The sequence below is a fragment of the Macrobrachium rosenbergii genome, chromosome 56 (genome assembly GCF_040412425.1).
Source record: "Macrobrachium rosenbergii isolate ZJJX-2024 chromosome 56, ASM4041242v1, whole genome shotgun sequence".
Classification (NCBI taxonomy): Eukaryota; Metazoa; Arthropoda; class Malacostraca; order Decapoda; family Palaemonidae; genus Macrobrachium; species Macrobrachium rosenbergii.
In genome coordinates, this window is record NC_089796.1 from 648,195 (window position 1) to 672,226 (window position 24,032).

Here is a 24,032-nt window from a genome sequence, read left to right on the forward strand (position 1 = left end):
CGGGTCATTAGCACCCAATCTAAACCTGTTCCCTTCGTCTGCTTAACCGAGCAGATCTGAAGTGGCTCCACTTTCGCTAAAAATTTGTTTTACAGTCTATCAACCAAAATATAAAATATTATCATGTCTCTATTTGATTTGCCACGTTCAAACGCTGGTCCCTGGTGTGAGATACGTTTTTGAAGGTCCGATCTTCTTTTCCAATTGCTACTTCTTCTCATTTTCCTTCTTATTCTTCTCCTTACCCTTCTTCTTCTTATGTGTTGACAGGAAGTTGGTCTGTCATCTATAAATGGACTTCCAATGCCACCAATATTCTCTTGTCTGGATGGATGGTCGAGAGATAATGGTCTTATTTGTAATTTCTGTTATCATAATTGTAGTTTTTTCATTAAGCCAAAAATGCCATAAAAATACTAAACACACAGATAATTTCCAGAATCATTGTTTACGTAATATTGCGCAGCACGCCATAAATGGTCGAGAGATAATGATTTTATATCTTATGGACTATCATTATCACTGTTGTTGTTCTCAGTAAGCCATAATTAGGCCATTAACATTCTAAACAACATTCAAACTATAATAAAAACGCACAGGTAATAAATGCGCCGAAGCGTCTTCGGCGCAATCGAGTTTTCTGTACATCGAATAATCAAGGCCACCGAAAATAGATCTATCTTCCGGTGGTCTCGGTATAATGCTGTACGAGCCGCGGCCCATGAAACTTTAACCACGGCCCGGTGGTGGCCTGGCATATATCGTTGCCAGACGCACGATCATGGCTAACTTTAACCTTAAATAAAATAAAAACTGCTGAGGCTAGAGGGCTGCAATTTGGTATGTTTGATGACTGGAGGGTGGATGATCAACATAGCAATTTGCAGCCCTCTAGCCTCAGTAGTTTTTAGGATCTGAGGGCGGACAGCAAAATTGCCACTCAATGTTCTTTTACAGAAAACTAAAAACGGCAAATCAGTGTGTAATGAGACAGTTTGGTAATGAGGAGAATGAGAAAAAGTATTTATTTTTATTATTATTACTATTATTTCTTCGTAAAACATATTTCCCAATAGCTTTATTTTAATTTTACGTAAAATTAATAAATTTTGACACATCTCACTGAGTTTTTGTAAATAGAGATTTAAAACACATTCTCTTACTTAATCCAATTTTAAAGCCCTCATATCATATTGGTAAAGGTATACAGTAATATTTACACTTATGTAAGTAAGTAACTCCTACAAAACATTCTAAGTTTAAATGGTGTTCTAAAATACTTATCTTTATATTTCTGAAGTATCAGTAAGACAGAATTTTCAAAATATAGCTAAATATAATGATAAAATTGAGACTAACCTGGAATACGTAACAGATACATTTATTATTTTCAAAAAGATACTGACATAAATCTCTAAGTCAGTGGTTCTTATAACCTTTATATTACCACGCCCCCTCTAAGAGTGGGTCCTTTCTTCCACGCCCCCCCTTGCATCTATGAGTAAAATTCCTTCCCAGATTTAAAGGAAAATAAAAAAAAAAAAAGAGAAAGAGAGGGCGCGTTTTTATTCTTTTGGGAATGAATTCGTGAGATACTTGACGCTGCTTCTTAGCGACTAGATCTTGAATGCGTGGTTGAATATTAAGAGAATAATGAATATAATTAGAGAGTTTTTAATTTTTCCTTAGGGCTTGCGCCCCCTCTGGAAATTGCTGAGGCCCCCAGGTTAAGAACCACTGCTCTAAGTAATGTTTATTCAAAAGTATTAATATTTATTCAATGGTGCACACTTAAATAATGGAATTATTTTAGACTGCAAATCCTGTAAGTTATTTACTTTTAAACCCTAGGCCTGAGCCAGGACACTGCTACAACACTTCTACTCAACTGACAGGAACCACAGAGTTTTGAACGGGTACAGAATCCTGCCCAAATTACTTCATTTGGCCTATTACCCTTCCCAAAAGTAAGATAAGACACTTGGCAGTCTGCTCGTAGAAGCAAGAGCCCCAGCTGGGGCAATTTTCGAAAAACAATGATACTTGTTCATTAACTCACCACTTATCAACTTTCTGATGAATTCCGCAATATCTGTTCCCGTCACCCTTACGCGAAAATGAGCGAGATCCAGTAAACAGCCTGAAACACAAGGTAACCAATCCCAAGGACCCTTCTGGCTAGCCACAAGACCCATTTGTTGTCACGGAGGCGTTCTTTCCAGCTCGTTTCAAAGACCTTCTTAGACCTACCCGAATACACGGGTCCTTGATGTACGAGACTAGTACTGTTGTCATTAGTCAGCAAATGGACGACTATGATCAACGTCAGGAAAAATATGCTGAAAATGAACCAGAAGTCGATATATTTCATGAAGGCGGTGCTCGGGAGGTCTGACTGGACTTCGGAGTATAGAGAGACCAGTACCAGCATCGTGGTTAGGCTCATGGCGCCTCTGTCCTGGAAGTCTTGGGCCGAGATCGACAGGGTTCCGTAGCCGATGCCGTGGAGGAAGATCGTTGGGAGGTATATAGTGAACAGCTGGTAGTTGGGACACCTGATTAGCTGGAAGGTTGCACTCACGAGTCGAGAGCCATTCTTGATTCTGTTGGTGGAAATGGGACACTGGATTTAACGAATCTCTCTCTCTCTCTCACACACACACACACACACACACACACACACACACACACAGTAAGACTACTCAGTAGCAATCATGTACATGTCTAGGCCTATATGTCTAATGATCAAAGATTACTCTGTAACTATCGTACACAAGTGTAGGTCTATGTGTCTAATGACCAAAGTCTATGTCTAATGATAACTATCGTACACAAGTGTAGGTCTACTGTATGTGTCTAATGACCAAAGACTATGTCTAATGATCAAAGATTGCTCTGTAACTATCGTACACAAGTGTAGGTCTATATATCTAATGACCAAAGACTATGTCTAATGATCAAAGATTACTCTGTAACTATCATACACAAGTGTAGGTCTATACGTCTAATGACCAAAGACTGCTCTGTAACAATCGTACACACGTATAGACCTATGTGTCAAATGATTAAATACAGGGGCCTGTAAAATTCCAGCAACTCCTCACATGGAACGCACCTGAGGTCCATATTTCCCAAAAAATAATCCCTTTGCATATCTCTTGCACGCAGCATTCCCGAAGACTCGATTCCCACTTCGTAAGTTAGTACCTCCTCCGGAACATTCGTGATCTCCATGTTTATGGAACACCGTTGGCGGTCGAACGGGTACTTTTTTAAGTTGCAGGCGCACCAGAAGTTGGCTTCGTACTCGAAGACGTAGCGGAGGTGGTTCAGGCTACCCTTGTACATGTAGTCTGCAAAGAGACGTGCACGAGAAGTTCATTGATTTCATTGCTGGAAAGAGACATATGCTAAAAGGTTATTGATTCATTGCATGTGCAGGGTTTGGTTTGGAGATTCTGGAATAAGGCTCTAAGAGTGTTTGTAATTTTAAATGTCTGGAAACAGATATAGTGTATGACTTCTTGGTTTGGGCAAGATACACAGAAAGATACACACAAAGCTTTGGTTTTTATAGTCTGGGCTGAGAAAAATACTCCTGAGTTGATACCACAGTCTACACAGTCCGTAACCAGAAAGATACAAAGTGTGTGAAGTCTAAAATTCAAACCAATACAAAACATGTTGACATCTTGATCTGTAGAATTTAATAAAAGTGAAATTTTTGTTCTATAATTATAATACAAAAACATAATCATTTTTAATGTTAAATAAATGAACTAAACAGAATACCTGGCCCAGGAACCAGACGAAATTCTGCTTGAAGTTCAGATTTTTAAACACTTTTCTGAACCACTCCTACTTGGTTTACTATTCATGGCCCAAAGTATAGCCTATTCTCTTCTGAGACCTTGGTTTCATGTACTTTAATTATCTTTGACCTTGATAGGGTCAGGTCTACGCTCAAGGCCTGAGTAACTTATAGACTTTTTCTTTTGAGTTCAACCAAAATGAAAATACAATAAGAATAACAGATACAATGGAAAATATTAAATATTCCTTTTGCCACCAATTCCAGACCAATTACAACACAAAAAACAAGTCTGGATAAATGTGAAAAGCCCCAAATACTCAGCAGGCAATTACAAAAACAGCAAGGAGCCGTTCCAAAGGCAAATCTCACCTATACTTCTACTATATTTTTACAGCTAACTGTCCACCTCACCTGTCCCAATGTCAATTCCAGGATGCTCCTTAAGTACAGTCACCCTCTTCAGAGGTTTAAGAGACCCCAAAAAGCGGCTTTCGTTCACAAGCTACAAAAAAGGAGATTCTATGAATAAATCCACATTTCTTACATTCTCACAGTCTACTTTCTCAAGTTTTTCTTTCTTTTTCTTCTCTTTTTAGGGAGGAGAGATCTCTTACCTTGATTTGTGGCAGCCATAATTCGCCTGTATCCAGAGGGTTGTTCTCAGGGTTCTCTCTGAGGTTGAAGAAGTTCACCTGTGGGTCTAGCCAGCGAAGCTCCAAGGTGAAAGTGGTCCACACAACCTGGTACTTCAGGTCCACCAGGTTTAACTGGGAAGAAGAAGAAGAAGAAGAAGAAGAAGAAGAAGAAGAAAGAAGAAGAAGAAGAAGAAGAAGAAGAAGAAGAAGAAGACCACATCAAGTATGTTTACTCAGGATTTGTTTGGTTTCAAAAGAGACTATATATATATATATATATGTATCTTCAGAGAATGGCTCCCTAGACCAGCTCAGCTCAGTGGTATGATATAATCTTCTTTATGGAAAAACTGGGTGTTGCTTATGTGATACAGTACTAACTTAAAAAAAAATAAACAAGTTTGAAATTAAATGGGAACTCAGATGATTTAGTAACCTTTATTCTGTCAGATGGTTGTCAGCGTCCCTCTTTCAAATCAACTAGACCGTCACACTGAGGCTTTAAATGTATACATGCACATTATTGTTGTCATATACCATCACAAAAGTGAATTGAAATACATACCCTTGTGAGCACCAGTGACACGATCATATTTAACTTCTTGCTCACAGGGGGCAGATGCTTGTCATACCCCACTGACGTACTCACGTACAGGCAGTCAAGTTCGTCGCTTTTGTCAAGGCAGTCTCTGACGGATGAACATCGCGCAGACAACGGCACGCAGTCTCCGTTCCAACAAGTAAAGTTCCCTGGTTGACAGTTACTGACGATTAGATTGCGCTCGTGCTGTCCTGGGTAGTCTGCACCGCACACTGCCTTGGTGTCGTAAACAGTCCATTTCCGCTTCCCAAATGGCAACTTTTCACCTTGGAGGGACGCCAGAGTCTTGTTATCAAGACGATTTCTCATCTCCCACTTATCGCTGTTCTTACTTATTTCAAGTCCTGACGGGCCGATCAATGTGAAAGTGCTGCCTCCATAACCGTTCATGTAGAATATTGAGTAAATGTTTTCTTTTGTCGTTTCGTTGGCGCAGAATCCTTGCAGATAGTAAGGAACGTGGTTTGGGCTCCCCACGCATAACACGCATTTCATGAGCATAGACCGCGTGGCCCACCACTCGCCAAGCACGTTCATGATGATGGCATCTGACGGTGGGTTTCTGAGAGGGACGAACTGGAGAACCTGTCCTGTCTCTTCGTCAGCGTACTGCCCGGCACTTCCGTTGTATGTGGCACGCAGCCAAACTCCGGGTACTGTGTCAAAGAAATTCCTGCAGTGATCCATGTCGTTTTTAAGCATGGACAAGATGTACTCATTTTCTGACTGTGATGTAGGCAAAGGGAACTTCAGGCCAAGCCTTGAGCAGAAGGAATGCCCTTCTGGTCTTGTGAAACTCTCAGGCAAGGTGAACTGAACACCAGCATCTTTGTCCTTGCACGGGTCGCCATGCTCTGTGGTAACGAAGCCGTGGATGTTCCAGGGGATCTGATCCCATGCCAGGAGGCGTCCTGGTGGCACTTTACACTTCCCGACAGCCAGTACTTCTTGCTTATCCAGAGACCTTGGCCAGAGGTTCAGATCTGCGACTTTGCCTCTGAAGGCTTGCTCTTTGGCGTACCCTCCTCCTACTGAGTCCTGATCATTGCCCAGGACCAGTGAGCCGTCGAGAGGTAATGGCAACAGGGCCGTTCTGTTTATTAGTTCCTCCCCGTCTAACGTGAGAGAGATAGAGGTGGGATCCTTCTTCACACACAGCGAGTACCAGAAAAGTGGTTCCAAGTTTTTATCGTAAGTCCATCTGCCGAAATGGTACATCAGCCTTACTTGATTATATACTGTTCCTGAAATGGGTGAAAAACGTAATTAGTATATGTCCATGGAATTGTTTCAAGGTCAAGTTTAGGAGGCTCAAATTTTTCATGTATGAACTTACATTGTACAACAGTAAATGCTATTTCCCATAATCCATCATTGTGATGTGTGAATTTCACTTTATATTTACACATGTAAGTGTATGATCAGAATGATTATCACTCCACTCAGTACTGTGTGAGGAACAGAAACCTATCTTACCAACAAGAATCGTATTTGAATTTTCAAAACTGGTGGCGTAGCTCAGAACAACGGTCACTTGGTGAAAGATGTTCGTTCTGAACCAAAAACAAAGGGTAAATTGTGCCAGTGCAGCCTGCCCAGAGTCTTCCTTGGGACTAGACCCTTGAACGTAGCTAACTTCAGGATCTGCATTTTGTGTAAGAGATTTCTCAAAGATGTTCTGGGCACCAGTGGCTGAAAGAGAACTGAAAGGCGCTGGGTCCTTTTCAGCATCCGATGGTACACCTGATTCTATGCTGTCTCTGTTCTGAAATCCACTGTTGTTGATCTCTGCCAGGCAAGAAGAGTTAGCCACCCAACTAGACCTAGTGTCATTTACAGATGTGTCAAGAGTCATTCCAGATTTTCTGGTCTGGAAGTTCTGCTTTCCAAAAGAATTCCACACTCTAGGGGCTTCCACTGAGTGACCTTTCATGAAGGTCAACTCCATCTGCTGCTGTTCAAGGCATCCTTGGAAGTACAGATCCTTCAGGAGAGAATATAAATTCGGCAGTTCGATGCGGCTTACGGCATCAGCTAAACCATCAGGACCTATGTCGAAGATTCTCATCCCATGACAGTCTGTTGGGGGAAAAAGAATTTAAACTTACTACACCACATACATTTCAAAACTCACTTGTCAACCAAATCTACTTGACAAAGAAATCTTGTTGACACAGTTTTTGTAGCATGTGATATTGGAAAATACTAGCATGACCTTTATATTCTCAGTCTCCATATATCTTAAAACAGTAATTCAACAAGCCAGCCATCGTTGGTAACATATTTGGAGAAAGTACTCAAGAAATTTCACATGTTTTGGGATATAGGCCTAATTCCAGAAAGGTAAGGATAATGTCTGAAGGAAGCTGCTAATTATGGTTTTAAAAAAGCCGGAACAAACTGAATGCTCACCAGAAAAGAAGAGGTAGAAAGTGATACTAATTATCACATTCCTTATCATCTCAATCTCTCAGTTGCGACGCCAGACAGTCTGGTTCCTCTTTTCAATTAGGCCTAAAAACTTTCACAGTAGCTTCAAAGGTCTTCGAGAGATATAGACTCTCGTTCTTCTTCTTGCCAATGAAAACTGGCTTCCCTTTTCATATCTCTAATGTTCCATAGACCATCGGGTATATTGACATGATCTATAAACTCAAGTTGTTTGGTAGCCAACGCCTTAAAAATACAAAAAAAAAAAAAAAAGAAGATGAGAACGCGGAAGAATTATTACCCAATATTAGCCAAAATTTGGCAGGAATTCGATAGCGACAACACCAGACTAAATATGGCGGCAAAGGCATTGGTAAACACCATCAGTCGTTCTATTGATCACATGAATAACGAATAACATAAAGCTGTTACTGGTGGGTGTGTTATCAGCTAGAGTAATGTGAAATATATATTTGAAATGAATGAACATTTGTGTACGTAAATGTTTATACAATGTAGCCTATTTTAAAAATGCAAAATCACCAAGACAGTTGATCACAAAACTACACAAATTTAGAATGCACAAGAACGAAACTACTGGTCTACGAGATAAAATGTGTAAATGATATACAAGAAAAAAGTATCTCGAAATGCAGGAGAGAGAGAGAGAGAGAGAGAGAGAGAGAGAGAGAGAGAGAGAGAGAGAGAGAGAGAGAGAGAGAGAGAGAGAGAGAGAGAGAAATCTAGAAACTAATACTATACCACACTATGCAGCCCGACAATTCTTTAATGAAGTTAAGGTTGACATACAAATTTTAAGATGGTTACCCAAAAGCTTGGCAAAACTTAACCTTTCCTAGAGAGAGAGAGAGAGAGAGAGAGAGAGAGAGAGAGAGAGAGAGAGAGAGAGAGAGAGAGAGAGAGATCTAGAAACTAGTACTATACCACACAGTACAGCCAGGCAGCTTCTTGAATGGGGCTAAGAACAAAATGTATATTCAAAGATGGTTACCCAAAAGCTTGGGTAAAGCTTAACCTTTTCCTGAGGAGGAAATCCCATTCTTTTATTTCAGGCCCCATTGTAACCCACTGCCCTCTAGCCTGGAGTAGTTGGGTCTGCCCCAAATTCATTTTCAAAGAAATTGAAAATCAATAACATACCCCACTTGCTGAATGGACTAATGTTGACATTACGAATAAAAATGGATGGAATATAATTATATTACAAGCTACTGACCCATAAAATTCGTTAATGGCAGCATAAATAACGTAAGAAAAAATCGTTAAGGACATTTTATCGGAAAACTAAAACACAATTTAAAAAAACGAAGACAATTAAGTTGTGTTACGACACGAGCGCAGATTAAGCCTTGGGGTTGCGTGTAACGGACGAATTGAGAGAGAGAGAGAGAGAGAGAGAGAGAGAGAGAGAGAGAGAGAGAGAGAGAGAGAGAGAGAGAGATTATTCTAAAAGGAGACAATGGAATGAACTTGAATGGCTTCGTTCTGAAACGGAGCATGCCATTCGGGACTTTCTAAAACTCTTTTGTTTGAATAAAAGTCTCGTATAAAAATGTCAGTGGCTGGCTCAGTTTCGTTTATGTGATATACGACTATGCAAAACAAAAATTGCTCATTCACCTGATACCTGATACACACACACACACACACACACACACACACACACACACGCACAAAGTCTTAGTTGCTTTCCTTGTTTGCAAACAAACGTATAACAAGTAATATACATAGGCCTAATAACTCTACACAAACATACACACAAAAAATCTCATTTGTCTTTCCTTGTTTGCAAACAAACGTAACAAGTAATATACATAGGCCTAATAACTCTACACAAACATACACACACAAAATCTCATTTGGTTTTCCTTGTTAGCAAACAAACGCAACAAGTAATATACATAGGCCTAATAACTCTACACAAACATCACGCACAAAAATCTCATTTGGCTTTCCTTGATTACAAACAAACGTACAGGAAACAGATAATATACTTAGGCCAAATAACTCCATTCCAAACAGTGCTTGGAAGCTTAGGGAACAGTAATGTACATAGGCCTAACTACTTAATTCAAAATATCAGCCCTTGGGAGTCTAATGTGAGCGGCAGTAGATGTGTGAGGGAAAAAGGTGAATTAGGAAGCATGTATCTGGAAGGTGACAGCCTGATGATATGGAAAATTGCAGCCATATTGCAAAATGCAATTCCAAACGCCGCCATTATGCTCAGTTTGAAGAGACAAAAAATCAACCATAAATAGTTAGGTTTTTGCCTCTCTTCGTCTCTCTGTCTCTCTCTTGTGTTTTTAAAAATGTAATGTGTTAATTCTTTACTTTGATCATTGTTTTATTATGGCTCCAGCAAAATAGGTCATAAATTTGCTAAATAGGCGTAACAGACGTATGTAATCCAATATGGACACAATAAAACGAAGACAAAGTAAAAAAGCAAATGAATAATGTGTTCGTTTTAGATGTGGTATGAATCCTCAACTTAAAATCTTATTCATATCTATATTAAACTACATAGCTCTATTGTGGTAAGGACATAATAAACTAAAAGTTAAACATTATTATATGAAAGAAACAGAATTACATACATATCAGAATATCCTTTGGAGTAGAGCCAGTGCTCTAAAGATTTTTTGTTAACAACTTTGGCAAATATACTTTTCCCAGGGGCGTTAAACCCCGGCTGTCAATGTGAGCAATCATAACGCCATTCATATTTCTTATCCTAAATTTTACTTTAAGGACTATAGTAGTGTTTCTTATAAACAATATGCATTCCTAAGGAAATTTTAATTTAGTGTTAGTTTTTTGTTATTTAATATATATTAGAATTATTATTTTAATATATTTTAGTAAAATTATACGTTATTTTGCTTTTTATTAAGGATACGAACGGTTTAACTTCGTTTCTGAATTGTGATTTTCGGAAGACCATTATATGAAATGAAATGGACAGATTATGGCCACGATTTGTTTCCTTTGTACTTCGATTTATAATAAAATTTATATTAACTTTAATATAGACAAATAAAAAACAAAATATACGAAGAAATATCGCGAAAATCACCGGATGGCGCATCAGAGCCAATACTTCATCGTCGTCCCACAAACGGACGTCGAAGCGTTTACCTTTTGAGTGACCGAAGCTTCAGTCATCCCTTTCGGACGAGTTCGGAACGTAAACAAACCAGTATGGTGAGCGGCGTGGCTTTATTGTCGAATTTATCGTATTTTATTTATATATCACGACTTGATTTGTGGATCGTTTTAGTCGTGGCGTCGTTGGCGAATTAATTATTGCGTCTTTTGTCGAAATAATTCGCCGTGACACCGTAACCTAAGGGCGGTTAGCCCCAGACTAGGGCGGTAGCGTAGCCTGCGTCAAATCCGGTTTTAATTTTGTTATTGGGTTTTGTTAATGGTTACGTTATCGTTTGGGAAATTATCTTGATATTTTAAGTATCTGGATTACTGGGGCCTGGTTCCTGCCGGTCGCTTTTCGGGTTATTTTTTGCCATTTTGGGAGAACTATGGCGTTGCTCCGCATCGGGTATTATCTTGGAAATTGACTGTTTCCCCTATAGTATTTTTGTTGCTAATTGTTAACAATTTACCGTTATTTTTTGTCACTCGGCAGTAATTAACCCGTAATTAACCTCAGAACTGATTATATTTTTGTCATTTCACATGCCTAAGGTTTATAGGGTAGCTCTGTTCCTTCATCGGGGTGTCTGGGGACAAAGCCCCCCATCTAAGAAGACTACTAGGTTAGGTTAGGGTATGTTAGCTTAGTATGGTTCCTTTAATAATAGATTTCCTTAGCCAATCCCTTTTTGAACATACGGCTCTCTAATGTCTCGTATTCGCGGTACCGTTCCATTTAGTCGAATACTTAGAAATACCTTAATTTCTTCTGGTATTTATTAATGGTTACATTATTGTTTGGGTAAAATTTAGTTTTACCTTGACATAATTTTTGTGGCAGAATTTTGACATAGGCCCAGTGGTAAGTAAGTTAGGCCTATAGCCAATGTGATGTGTATTAGGCTAGATAGTGCAAGCGTATGATAGCCTAGGGCCAGTAAGGAATGTAGTCTTTTGCTGTCAGAAACTGGTGTTAGCCTTCTTTTCTTTGAACCATTATTGGATTTTGAACTTGAACTTACCACATTCCTGTGGTTTATTGTGCTGTGTTTTGAACATTTCTGAAATTTGTTTCATTAACAAATAGCCTAGCCTAAGTAGAATTACTTTCAGAGATTGGCTGGTGGACCTAACCCTTATAGCCAGTGTGAAAATGGGGTTTTTATGTGGGGTAAAATATGAATACAAGGATCTTAATTTCATTGCTTGTCCTCTCATTCAGAATACTTTCAAACTTCAATATGGTTAATATTTTCAACCACTGAATAACAGCTCTCCTAGGGCTGGCCCGAAGGATTAGCATTTTACGTGGCTAAGAACCAATGGTTACTAATGACTTATAGCGAGAAATGAATTTCTATCACCAGAAATAAATTCCTAACTCCTCATCAGGTTAACTCGGTGATGGTCTGAAGCTCGACCGACTCGTATGGTAATGACTTGGTACCTTAGGTTAGGTAGGTATGGTTGATTAGGTCATTTACTGATGAAGCAAATGTCAGGAACTTTAAGAACACACAATAAATCATGGAAAAGGATATTTTCAAATCCAAAATGTGATAAAAGTTTCAACTGGGCTGTTGTCAGAAATATTCTCAATTTTGCAATGATGCTTCAGACAGGATCCATATGGAATGAAGCAAGGTTAGAACTGACAGTAATGATGCAGAAGATGTTGTGTATTATTTATGTGGGTCACAGCATGCTTGTAACCAGATCAAAGACAGAGGCTAGTCCTGTTTAAATAGGGATACAGCTTAACCTAATGTTCTCTTAACCTAACCTACAATGTCCATACCCTGCGGGACTTCCGCAATATGACATTACGTATAGCAGGATAGTGTGTGCACTGTTGTTCTGTGGTATTACTGAATTGACTAATAACTTGAATGAAATATGCCAGAGTTCAACAAAATTACTGGAATTCACTGCAGAATCATTAAAATTGTTGACTAGATTATGTGCCACAGGCACCTAAAACCCTGTTTCCTATGGTGATCTAGAAAGAGGCTCAAAAATAAGTCAAAATGTTCATGTTGGTGTTTAATTTTAGACATAAGTTTTCAACTAAAACTAAAGACTACAGTGGTGGCTTGGTTCCAGCCAGTCGGTAATTGTAATATTTATTGTCTTTCACTTATATTTTTGTTAATGTTTATGCCATTTGTTTGTCCATGATATTTACTTTACAGGCTTTTGTTGTATGTTTTTAAGTTCATCCCGAAGGGGCTGGTACTAAACACAGCACCCTGCACAGCACCCATTTTGCAGTTAAACTGATAGTTACCAAACCAGAGGGGTGCGATAGTGTTCTTTAGCTGTACCAGTTTTCCTGTACAACTATTTTTTCCATTACTTTACTGTATTAACATATGGAAATGGTAATGATATGAAGATGAGCAAAACCTTAGTTTGAAATATTTTGTAAGATCCTCTAATGGCTCCCATTTTGGTCCATTGCATAATAGGATGACCATTTGTTATAGCTTCCTTCTGTATGAACTTACTTTTTTAATTTTGAAATGGGTTACGTGCTCCATCTCATAGAAAAAGTTGTACTTTTCGTAAATCGCTGTCATTGTTCATTGTTTGTTATTGACAGTCTGAAAGAGCTGACCTTTTTTTTCCAGTTTTCGTTGCTGAACAAACGGGAAAACGCCCATTCGGAGGGCATATGGGCTTGTGCCTGGGGCCACTACGTCCCAAAGGAAAAGGATAAAGAGAAGGCCGCTGAGGATGAAGAAAATGGTGAAAATAAGGAAAATGAGAGCGCCAACAACGATGCAGATGAAAACCTTCCTGATGTGTAAGTCATGTATAGTAATTACAGTATAGTGTATATTGTTTTTCTGTAATTGAAGGTGCCCATAAAATGTACAGACATACTTAACACCCTTCTAAAAATGGATATAACTGACTATTTCGATAGTTCAGACACCAAAAAAAACTCTAAAAATGCTTATATCTGAATAGTTTAATAGTTTTGTCATAAAAAATGCTTTTAGTCATGGAAATGATATGAAAATACAGTAATTAGTGAATATTTCTCTGTGAAAAATACTGCAAAGAGGCGAATTTTCCACAAATAATGTTTTTATGCGTTCCATAGAAAAATCTGCGAATTGGTGAGTCTGCAAATCCGGAACCCACGAATAGGCGGTGGTCTACTGTACAGACCTATGCCACATTACCTTGTATATTGTGATGTTAATTGAAAGTAGCCAATGGGTATTAGCCCTTATTACCAGGACCCTTACTTGTCAGGACCCAGTCCCGGTTTACTTGTCATATGACAAACATCACTGCTAATCCTGGTTTTTGATGTAAAACTCAATAATAATGCATTTTATGATATCTGAATTTTGACTTTTCCGTTATTTTTGAGTTGGTAATTATGAGTTGGTAATGGTCTTTACCCATATTCTTACTATTTTACTTCTCTAATCAAAGTTGGTTTTGTGGTTTTACACTCAATGACATAGTATGGCAATAAGCCCATGATGTACTTTGTGTTGAAGATGGCTGTAGAGATAGTGAAAAGAAGCATGGGTTGCTGGATTAAGCAAATACTTTGCAGTCTTTAAAGGACCGTCTTAATTCTCATTTGGCAGTTTGTACAAAATGTGAAATGCTTTATGTTTAGTAATGTTTTTCAGTTATTGAATACAAAATGAAGTTTATTGTTTTCATGTGTAGAGTTTGAATACAATTCTATTTCTTTTGCCTATTTTGTATCTTTGGATAACTTGTTATAATCAATGATAGTTTGCTGTGCAAGATTCATTTTGCATTTTATTATACTGTACGGTAATTTTCATGTGTTATTTTGCAGAGAAATATTGTTGCAACATTATCCATGTTAGTTAATTGAATGTGTTTTATTTAGAAAGATTATGGATGCAATGCACATAGTAAGGAAAAATAATTAGAGGATTAACCTTCCTGTTATTTATGCACTGGTATGTGGTTTGCAAGCGAGCAAGTAATCATTATGCTTGTTACTGGGTTATTTCCACTCACCAGTGTACTTGTTAGTGGAAGGATACACAAGAGAATGTCATATTTCATAGTTCATTCAGCTACTGATAGATACAATCCAGTGGCTGGGAAGTAGACAGCTCTCAAAGAAGAATGTGATTTTAGCATGGGATGTGAATCAGAAAAGTACCAAAAGGTATATGCAGGTATCAGGACAGGTACCCAGAAAATCACAGAAAAGGCACATAGATGAAGGCGTGGACCATTTTAGAATTCATGATGAAAGTACGCAGGACCTAAGACTGCGGAGAGACTCCTTTGACGTCTAACCTTGTCTAGGGAGAACCTGATGTGAATGTAATAAGGGAGATATAGAGTTACAAACTCCTGGATCTATGTTGTAAGAGTATACATGAATAATATTGATATCAGATTGGGAAGAGTCATGGTTTTCTGTTTAGTATGGGTTAATTTGCAGTAAAATTATTTTGGTAACTGTTGACCATAGTCATTGTCATGCTAGTTTGTACAGTAGTACCAAGTTGATAGTCAATCAGCTTTGAGTATATGAATTGAATTGAATCCCTGTAGATGGGTAGTGCTGTCATTGCACCTCGTGCGGTGCACTGTAGGTATAACTTAAGTTTTTGCAGCATGTTTGCAGCGTGCCTTGGGCCTGTAGCTGCAACCCCTTACGTTCCTTTTCACATTCTCTCTCTTCCATCTTACTTTCCACTCTCTCGTAACAGTTGATTCATAGGGCCACTTCAAGGTTTTCCTCCTGTTACACCTTTGAAACCTTTTACTGTCAGTTTCTGTTTCAGTGCTAAATGACCTCATTGGTCCCAGTGCTTGGCCTTTGGCCTAAATCTTATGGTGACAGTCTGGAGACAGATATCTAGTGGGTTGTTTTCATTCAAATAGCATTGTTTTCTACATTTGCACCCATGATTGGCTTAACACTAAACAGAGTCAATATTATCATTCTTGATATTTTATGTTCTGCAATGGATATCTGTGCTTTAGCCATTTAGTGTCTTCCTTTGGACTTGATTGGGTTTAGACCTAATGCTTTTAATCCATAGTGGAAGAGCATGAACAACATACCATAAATACTGGATGTTTTACTGGTAAATGACCTCTTGAGGAACTTGTGGCAAATTTGGTCGTCAATGTTAATAGTAACGAGTTTGAAATGATCTAAATCAGTCTTCAGGAAATTGTTGAAGCTGATGATGTAACTTGTGGTAGCATTCCGTTTCAAAACCTCAGCGTATTACAGGGAGTTGCTTGCATTTTGTTTGAATATGGGGAATTTCTGTTTATAATGTACAAAATATTATTTTCTGGGTGGTTTCCTATCTCCATTTCTTCCACATAAATACAGTATGGTGGTCACTACTGTATAAAGTAGTTAGACCAGGCCTCTGTAGTCTCATGTCGTGATTCCTATGGGAGGCCTTAAGATCTTATTCTTAAGTAAGGGCTGAAGGTCTTAACAAGACAGGTAGACAGGTACAGTACAGAAGTTAGATAGCAAGGTTGGAAGAGACCCAAAGGAATGCATGAGTAGTATGAGACAGAAACCAGTGCTTTGGGTGACTGAAAGGGCCTGCTAAGTATTTAGAGCCACATAGACTGCCCCTTGCAAGACACAGTATAGTTGGTGCTCTCCTTAACAGATTGACTGCATCAAACCTTGTGTTACATTGTGATTGATAAGTAAGGGTCACCTTTTGAGAGGGGCTGGCCTCACTTCCTGGTGTCTCAAGGAAGTGAGGTACAATATTGCTTCAGTTTAAATTTTATAATTCATTCAGCCTGTCAAAATTGCTAAAAGAAAATACTTGAGAGTCTAGTTTGTATCTTTCTTTGAACCAGATGATTTTAGACATATTTTATTTTGTATGTTTACATTTCTCCCGGCATTGTAATAGTTTACATATGTTTTTATGTATTTATGTATTAATTTTGTAGTTTATTTTTCTTATTTAATGAGTTATCTCTTCTTTCTGTATTTTAATGAACTCCATACGCTTTGGGAGCTTGATTTTCAAGTCAGTGGCTCTTGTGGGCTTGTTCCACGTGAACAGGGTTCATCTTCTGAATAATAATAATAATAATAATAATAATAATAATAATAATAATAATAATAATATACTTTAGGAACAACTTGAATTTCAAGTCGATGGTCCCTGTGGGCTTGTTCATATGAATAGGGTTTGTCTTCTGAATAATAATAATAATTGAAACAAATGATTTCACACCCATTCTATTTCTAAACAGGGAGGAAAGGTATATAGTAACTGGCGGATTAGATGACCTGGTGCGTATTTGGCGCTGGTCTGGAGATGGCGTTGAAGGGGAGTTGAGCAGCATGTATACTTTAGAGGGCCACTCTTTGGGCGTCATATCCGTCGATGTTAATGCTGCTGGAACCATTGCTGCCTCGTCGTCTTTGGATTCAACCATACGTTTGTGGAGCATCCACACTGGAACGCAGGTGAGCTTGGGAGAGATGTCAGCCGATGATGAAAATAATAGGACATGTCAGTTAATCGTTTATTTTAGTTATATTTCCATACTTCAGTAGTGTTACTTGATAAGTCACAGTTTGTCACCGCTGTTCCAGGGTATTTTATGTAATTTCATGCTATCGTTATTTTTATTCAGAAGATGAACCATATTCATGTGGAACAGGCTTCAGAGGCCATTTACTTGAAATTCAAACTTCCCAAGAATATGGTGTTCATTTGAACAAAGTAACAAAACGTAATAGGAAATACAGTATATTTCTTTTGGTGAGGTAATGAACTCTTTGTCTAATTTTTGAAAAAACATTACTGGTTACTTGGTTTTTAGGTTTGAAAACTAATGTATATTGATGTAAGAATTAGATACATTCCATGATGCCGTTTTAATCAACAAAGCACCGCAAAATTTACAAGCTTGCATAAGAGAATGCATCAGAGATCTATGGAGTTGGGTCTTGAGATAAATCTGAGAATAACTGAAGTAATGGGGACAGAGTATGTACCCAATTTGAAACAACACTAGTTCTGTGTATTCTCAGATTTTGCCCAGCTAATTGAGGAACCCACATATGTTTCTGGTATATAGATTAGACCTCTTATTCACAGATGTTTCAGCTATTGTGAAGTTCATGGTCTGTGAATATATAGGCACTTCTGGTCATTATGCCAATGAGTGTTCATGTCTGTCAATTAGTATATTCCTAATGCCACCATTGGAAAACGGTCTGGCTAAAATCCAGAGCCAATTGGGATCGCATTATCAAAGCTTGTCAGGCACCTAATATTTCAGTTGCTATATTAGATCTTGATCCCAAGAAGTTAAATGAAATGCTGATGGCTATTTTAATAAGATATTTCCCTATAAATGTCATCAAACTTAGGACAGATGACCAGCCATGGTTTGATGATAATGTAGATGAGCTTACCATGATAAATAGACCAAATTCAATGCATGGAAACAAAATAATTCAAATTAAAATCACACCATTTTTGTTGTCTTGGCATGCTGTGAATAGAACTTCCCATACAGCCAAGAGAAATTACAATAATTCCTTGAAGAGAAAACTTGAAGGAATTACTCAGCCTCATCTGTGTGGACCAAATTGGCATTGACTATCTTTGGGTCAAGCTCGTCTTCCATTCTACTACTTGTTCCATACAAATAGGTTTCTTCATCTGAATAGTAATAATAATGGTAATAATATTAATAGTAGTATTTTTGTGTAATTGCAGTGATATTAATTGAAGGACTTAATTTTCAGTTGCAAACCATAGACTGTGGTCCAGTTGAAGCATGGTCGGTTGTGTTTTCTCCTGACGGGAGCCAAGTTGCGTCAGGTAACCATGCTGGTAAGATCAATGTATACGCAGTTGATGGAGGACGCCACGTCACCACATTGGACACCAGAGGAAGATTTACTTATTCAATTGCTTATGTAAGTTTTCTTCTGTGTTTTTGTAGGTTACCTTAGAGTAATACTGTATCTTCTGGTGAGCCTGTGAGTCCAGAAATGTGTTAAAATTATGCTCCTATTTCACTTGATAGCCTGAAGCCACAGGAAAAATAAAAGAAGGATGTACCAAGTGCTTTCATGTTATGTCAACACATTTTCAAGGTACAATGGTAAAAACAAAGTGATGTACAGAGTGAACATAAAAGCAGAAAAAATGACTGCTAGAATATTTACAATAAAGGAATGAGTTGAAATGAGTACAGTAGGTAGAGATAGCTCAACAAGTGATTAAAAAGAAACGGGCTTAATCTCTAATAACAAAGGCAATAGCATAAGTCCCAAGTTAGTTTTTAAAATGTAAGTGGGTACTTAAATCCTCAATCAAGTGACTGTTAAGTAGAATGAAGGCTGAATTGGTATATTGAATAATTAAAGAATTTACGGTAGATATTTGATTATTTATTACTATAGTTTTATTTGTACAAAAAGTAACATTATTTGCTCCTTAGTACCAAATTGCTATTGTTACTTTCTCTCAAAGCATCAGCTATGCAATTTGTTTATTTTAATGAATTTGAAGTGAACATACATTTTGTCACAGAAGGTAAGCTTCTCAGCTAACCAAAGATTCATTTTTTATTTTCATTTATCGTAGAGTAAAGATGGAAAGTACGTAGCAAGTGGAGCCATTGACGGCTTTATCAACATTTTTGATGTCGAGAGCGGCAAGCTCGTCCACACCATTGAAGGCCACGCTATGACGATCCGTTCCATCACTTTCTCACCTGACTCACAACTTCTCCTGAGCGCTGCTGATGACGGGCATATGAAGATGTATGATGTGTAAGTAAATTTATCCATTTGGGGGCTTATTCAAGTCTTTGGGAAATGAGTGGTATAAAAGTTCGTATCCGTACAGGTAGTCCCTGGTTATTGGCGATTTGGTTTTACGGTGCTTTTCTAGCGACGACGGTAACTGTATTTTCAGTGCCGATATGCATCAATCTCCAGTTAATCGGTGCCGATTCCCACTTATTGGCAGCACCGGTAACCGATATTGGCTGCTGATAACCGGGGATCGGTACTATTATCGCCAGTTTTCGTTTATCACCGATTTTCAGTTACTGTCAGGAATTGAACCTCCGCTGATAACCGAGGACTGCCTGTATTAATAATGTAGTCCGGGAACTAAGCGGAATACAGTAAACCTTATTGCTTATGTTCTAAAAATGTATTTGAACTGAATGTTTTGAGTAGTCGTCAGATTTTAGCTTGTGGACTTAGTATATTTTTTGGTAGTACTGTACTTTTTCCTACTAGAGAGTGTTTCAAGTTGCAAGCAACAACTTAAGCTATCTTGACTTGAAAACATTGTATTCACAACTTTTTTGATTTAGCATGGAATAGTAGGGTTACTCACTGTTCTTGAAGAATAATGATAGGAGAAAAAGTCTTTTATTTTTATAGATTAGTTCCGTGCTCTCAACACGTTTTTTTGTTATACTCATTTGTACTGATTATAAAGATATAGTTTATAAATTCTGTTAGATTTTATTATTGGTTCATAGAGTGCATTATGTTCAAATTTATTTTAATGTTTAGGCAGATCCTTCTGTAGGCTCAAGCACTGCCTAGCAGAGATTTATGATCTAATTATCTAACCATTATGTCAGGTAATATTGACCATTTCACTGTGGTCAAGTAAGTCTTGACAATATCCACATGTAAACAAGTGCAGCTTGAAAGTTGAACAAAATCATTGTTTGCTAGTAGACCAGTTATTAAAGTTTATGTTATATATATGATCATCTTACATATTGCATAAACTTTATCTTGGAAGAGCACCAAGAAACATGTTTTGTGGAGAAAAAACTAAGAATCAAATGTTAGGCAACATATATTCAGCTTCATTTCTGTTGATAAAATGAGATCAAATGAGGCATTTGTCCTTGTTTAGTTAATTGTATGGAAAGTTATTTTTACTCTCCACAAACACCAGTGCATTTGGCATTGACAGAAACTGCTTTTTGAAATTTTCAAACAATTTGTGTTTTGTTCTTTGTTATTATTATTATATATTAGCCTAACCATATAGCTGGGTTTTATTTCTATGCTGGAAGATGTACAGTATTGAGGAGTACGGAATTAAAATAAGAGCAAGTTTAAAATGGGTTAAGTTTGATAAATTTGTTGAAGGAGACAGTACCAAAATTCAGGAAAGTTTGTTGTTAGGGGCAGAAGGGAATTGACATGTTTACAAGTTGAAATATAGTTTCTAGAATCTTTACTGTACACTTGACCAAACTTGGACTTTTCCCCCAACAGAAACTCTAGTCATCTAGCATGTACGCTCTCCGGTCACGGTTCTTGGGTGTTGAGTGCAGACTTTGCCCCAGATCAACAGCACTTTGTGTCTTCGTCTTCGGATCACACCGTCAAGGTTTGGGACTTCGCGCAGCGCAACTGTGTGCATACGTTTAAGGATCACTTGGATCAGGTTTGTATAATCTAGGGTTGTTTGCTCTTGAACATAGAATTTTTTGTTTTAATGTTAATGTAGTAAAATTTTTTATTTAAAAAAATATAAATACTTTATTTTTTTTTTTTTTTTTTTTTATTATCATATTTATTATTGTAGTGTTTTAATGGGACTGGACTTTTCACTGTTTTGTGAGAATCATGAAAAGACCCTTCACAGTCTTGATTGAAATCTGTAGATTAATGGATTGCATCCTTGGTACAGTGTGTCTCTCCTCCAAAGAATGTGCTGACTATCATCAGTATATATTATGGTTCACGGTTTCTGATGAATTTGCTCTATCAGCTTCTGCCATGTGCAATAAGTGCTTGAATATCCATAATTAACATCAGTCGATTGCACTTGTCCATCTTCATCATGAGTAGCAACTTTTAAGTCACTGAAATAAAGACGAGTGCTGATCATGGGGTTAGTACTCCTAAGACTACTATTTTTCCAATACATATTCTGAGTAATGCATGTATCCCCGTCATCCATTTTATGGTCATCAGTTTACAGAGAATTTATTCTTGCAGGACGTTTAAATGTAGGAAGAATGTTTGTTTACATTAGATGTAATGTCCTCCCCTGCCATGTTGCAATAAAACCCATTCTTTATGTTGGTCCTTGTCCCCGACATTTCCCAGTCACCCCTTATGTGGATGGGAAGGGTTAACATTTCAGTCACAGCAAGGGACGGTGTACTGGTCCATGACACCATTCTTGATCATGGTCCAGTGGCCACGTTCCTGGCTCTTACCCCAGGAGAACACAAGGTCAACTGAGTCATTCAGAGACCTCCACTCAGATTCCTCCCACTGAATCTTGAGTCCCCATATGGGTATTTGTGTAGGAACAAATCGTATTTTTAAAAAGTAAAATGCATTTTTTCCTGACATACAAACCCGACTACTGTTTTTCCCACAATCTGCCCTAGACCAGAAAGTAAAGTGAATGCTGAAGTGGGTGATTGGTACTGTGGGCCCCACCGTCCAACCACATCCCAGCTGGTAGTGGTCAACACATACCCTGTAAGTCTTTAGCAGCCAGTTCAGCTTTATTATTCCCCATATGTAAAGGATGGGTTTAAATGTTAGGAAAATGCATTTTACTTTAAAAATGCAATTTTATAGTTTGTTTCCCCTGGACATACATTTTCACAAGAACAAGTTTTGTTGCCGTAACTGGATCTTTGGCTCTCCTGTTATGAGTTTATGAATTGCATTAAAATATTTTTATGACTAAATTGGTTGAAACACTAAAAGTATTTATTTGCCCACTCAGTCCCCACAGAGCTGATTCATTCCTGTTTTCTGCTGATGTCTTGTGAATTCAGGTGTATCGGTTTTATTTTGTATTTCCCCATATTTATTTGTTACATTACTCTCTCTCGAGGTTGATTTCCCTTTGGGGCCCTCTATGGTTTATAGTCTGTTGACTCTGTCCACAAGGGTTTTTATCCCGTGGGGGGATAGTGCTGTCAGTACACCTCATGCAGTGCAATGTAGGCATTACTTAAGGGTCTTTGCAGCGTGCCTTTGTTCGCTAGCTGCAACTGCTTTCATTCCTTTTACTCTACCTCCATGCATAATCTCTTGCTTCCATCTTACTGTCCACCCTCTCCCAACAATTGATTCCTAGTGCAACTGCGAGGTTTTCCTCCTGTTACACCTTTCAGACTTTTACTGTCAATTTCTGTTTCAGTGCTGAATGGCCTTAGTTGCCCCAGTGCTTGGCTTGTATGCCTAAAACCTATAAATCAATCTGTAAATCAACAAGGGTTTTAAGCCGAAGATTTAAAGAAAAAAAGAAAGAATGAGTTCTCATTAAAACTGTAAGGAACAAATTCCACCAGGAATGTTAGAGTTGATACTCGTGTACCAAAGGAAATAAGTATTGCTGAAATTTTGCAACAGACCTCAGGATCTGATGTCATTGGAAATAAAACACAACAAGGTTTGAGTAGCTACAGTAGGGTTTTATTTCATGAAAATTTATTATATAAGTTTAATGAGATGTATAGTAAAGGATACTTCATTGATTACAAACCCAAACTTGCATTTGTATATGTCTTGTGTGAAAGGATCTAATTTCGTTGATTGCAAATCCAAAATAATCTGTATATGCCTTGTTTGTGGACTGTTATCAGCAAGGACACTCTCATAGCCAAAGGCTATATAATTATTATCTGCTTCCAGGTTTGGTGTGCAAGGTACAGCCATGACAGCAGCAAGATAGTGAGTGTCTCAGAAGATAGGAGTGTGATGGTCTTCAATTCGCCTGTGTAAAGATTCATGTTATTAATGTTTGTGACAGTAAGACAAGATTGCTCTGTCTTCAGATTGTTAAAGGACTCCCCAATCAGATAAGTTACTCACATTTATTTAAAGGGAATTGAACACTGAATATTTGTAAATAATCTTTTGTTTACTGGTAACAAAGTAATCAGAAATGCAGCAATTTCTTATGGTTTATTTGTACCAAGTTTGGTTTTTATCAAGGAAAACAAGACTTGTAGATCTGATATTACCCCCCTTGAACTGGCACAAAAAAAGACATCACTGAGTGAGGCTTTGCATCTGTGAAAGTGTGAATTGAAACTATATATTCTTGAAAAAGTCTGAAAATGAAAATTGCAACATGAAGGGTGATGTTTTCAGCCCTGATATCACTTCCCCTTTGACTGACGTATGGGCATGTATAACCAAATGCTGTGTTGTCATTTATGCTTCTTATTAAAGAATTAATTTTTGCAATGATTTGATTTAGCCTTATGCATGTGGTTAGCCTTGTCTTCAGACAAAATGGAATGTTTCTTTGTGATGACTAGAAGTAAGTATATTTTGTGTATGTTTTCGTCTTAGATCTTCGTATAATACTTTTGAACTGTA

The 24,032-nt window shown here is 37.8% G+C and overlaps 2 protein-coding genes across 2 annotated transcripts; one reads left to right on the plus strand and one right to left on the minus strand.

Annotated features, from left to right (window-relative positions):
• Nucleotides 1-1,023: 1,023 nt before the first annotated feature.
• LOC136836075 (uncharacterized) lies at nt 1,024-10,206 on the minus strand. The gene is made up of 8 exons (XM_067100002.1): nt 10,102-10,206; nt 7,463-7,726; nt 6,527-7,129; nt 5,015-6,294; nt 4,429-4,581; nt 4,226-4,316; nt 3,116-3,353; nt 1,024-2,603 (listed from the first exon to the last, which is right to left on the minus strand). The coding sequence occupies exons 2-8, from the start codon at nt 7,509-7,511 to the stop codon at nt 2,108-2,110; spliced, it is 2,910 nt and encodes a 969-aa protein (XP_066956103.1). The 5' UTR covers nt 7,512-7,726; nt 10,102-10,206; the 3' UTR covers nt 1,024-2,107.
• A 363-nt stretch (nt 10,207-10,569) lies between these two features.
• LOC136836097 (superkiller complex protein 8) lies at nt 10,570-23,893 on the plus strand. Its single transcript, XM_067100066.1, has 7 exons — nt 10,570-10,708; nt 13,288-13,463; nt 16,922-17,138; nt 18,432-18,605; nt 19,279-19,466; nt 20,949-21,120; nt 23,340-23,893. Exons 1-7 carry the CDS (start codon nt 10,706-10,708, stop codon nt 23,427-23,429), a joined length of 1,020 nt encoding a protein of 339 aa, XP_066956167.1. The 5' UTR covers nt 10,570-10,705; the 3' UTR covers nt 23,430-23,893.
• Nucleotides 23,894-24,032: the final 139 nt, after the last annotated feature.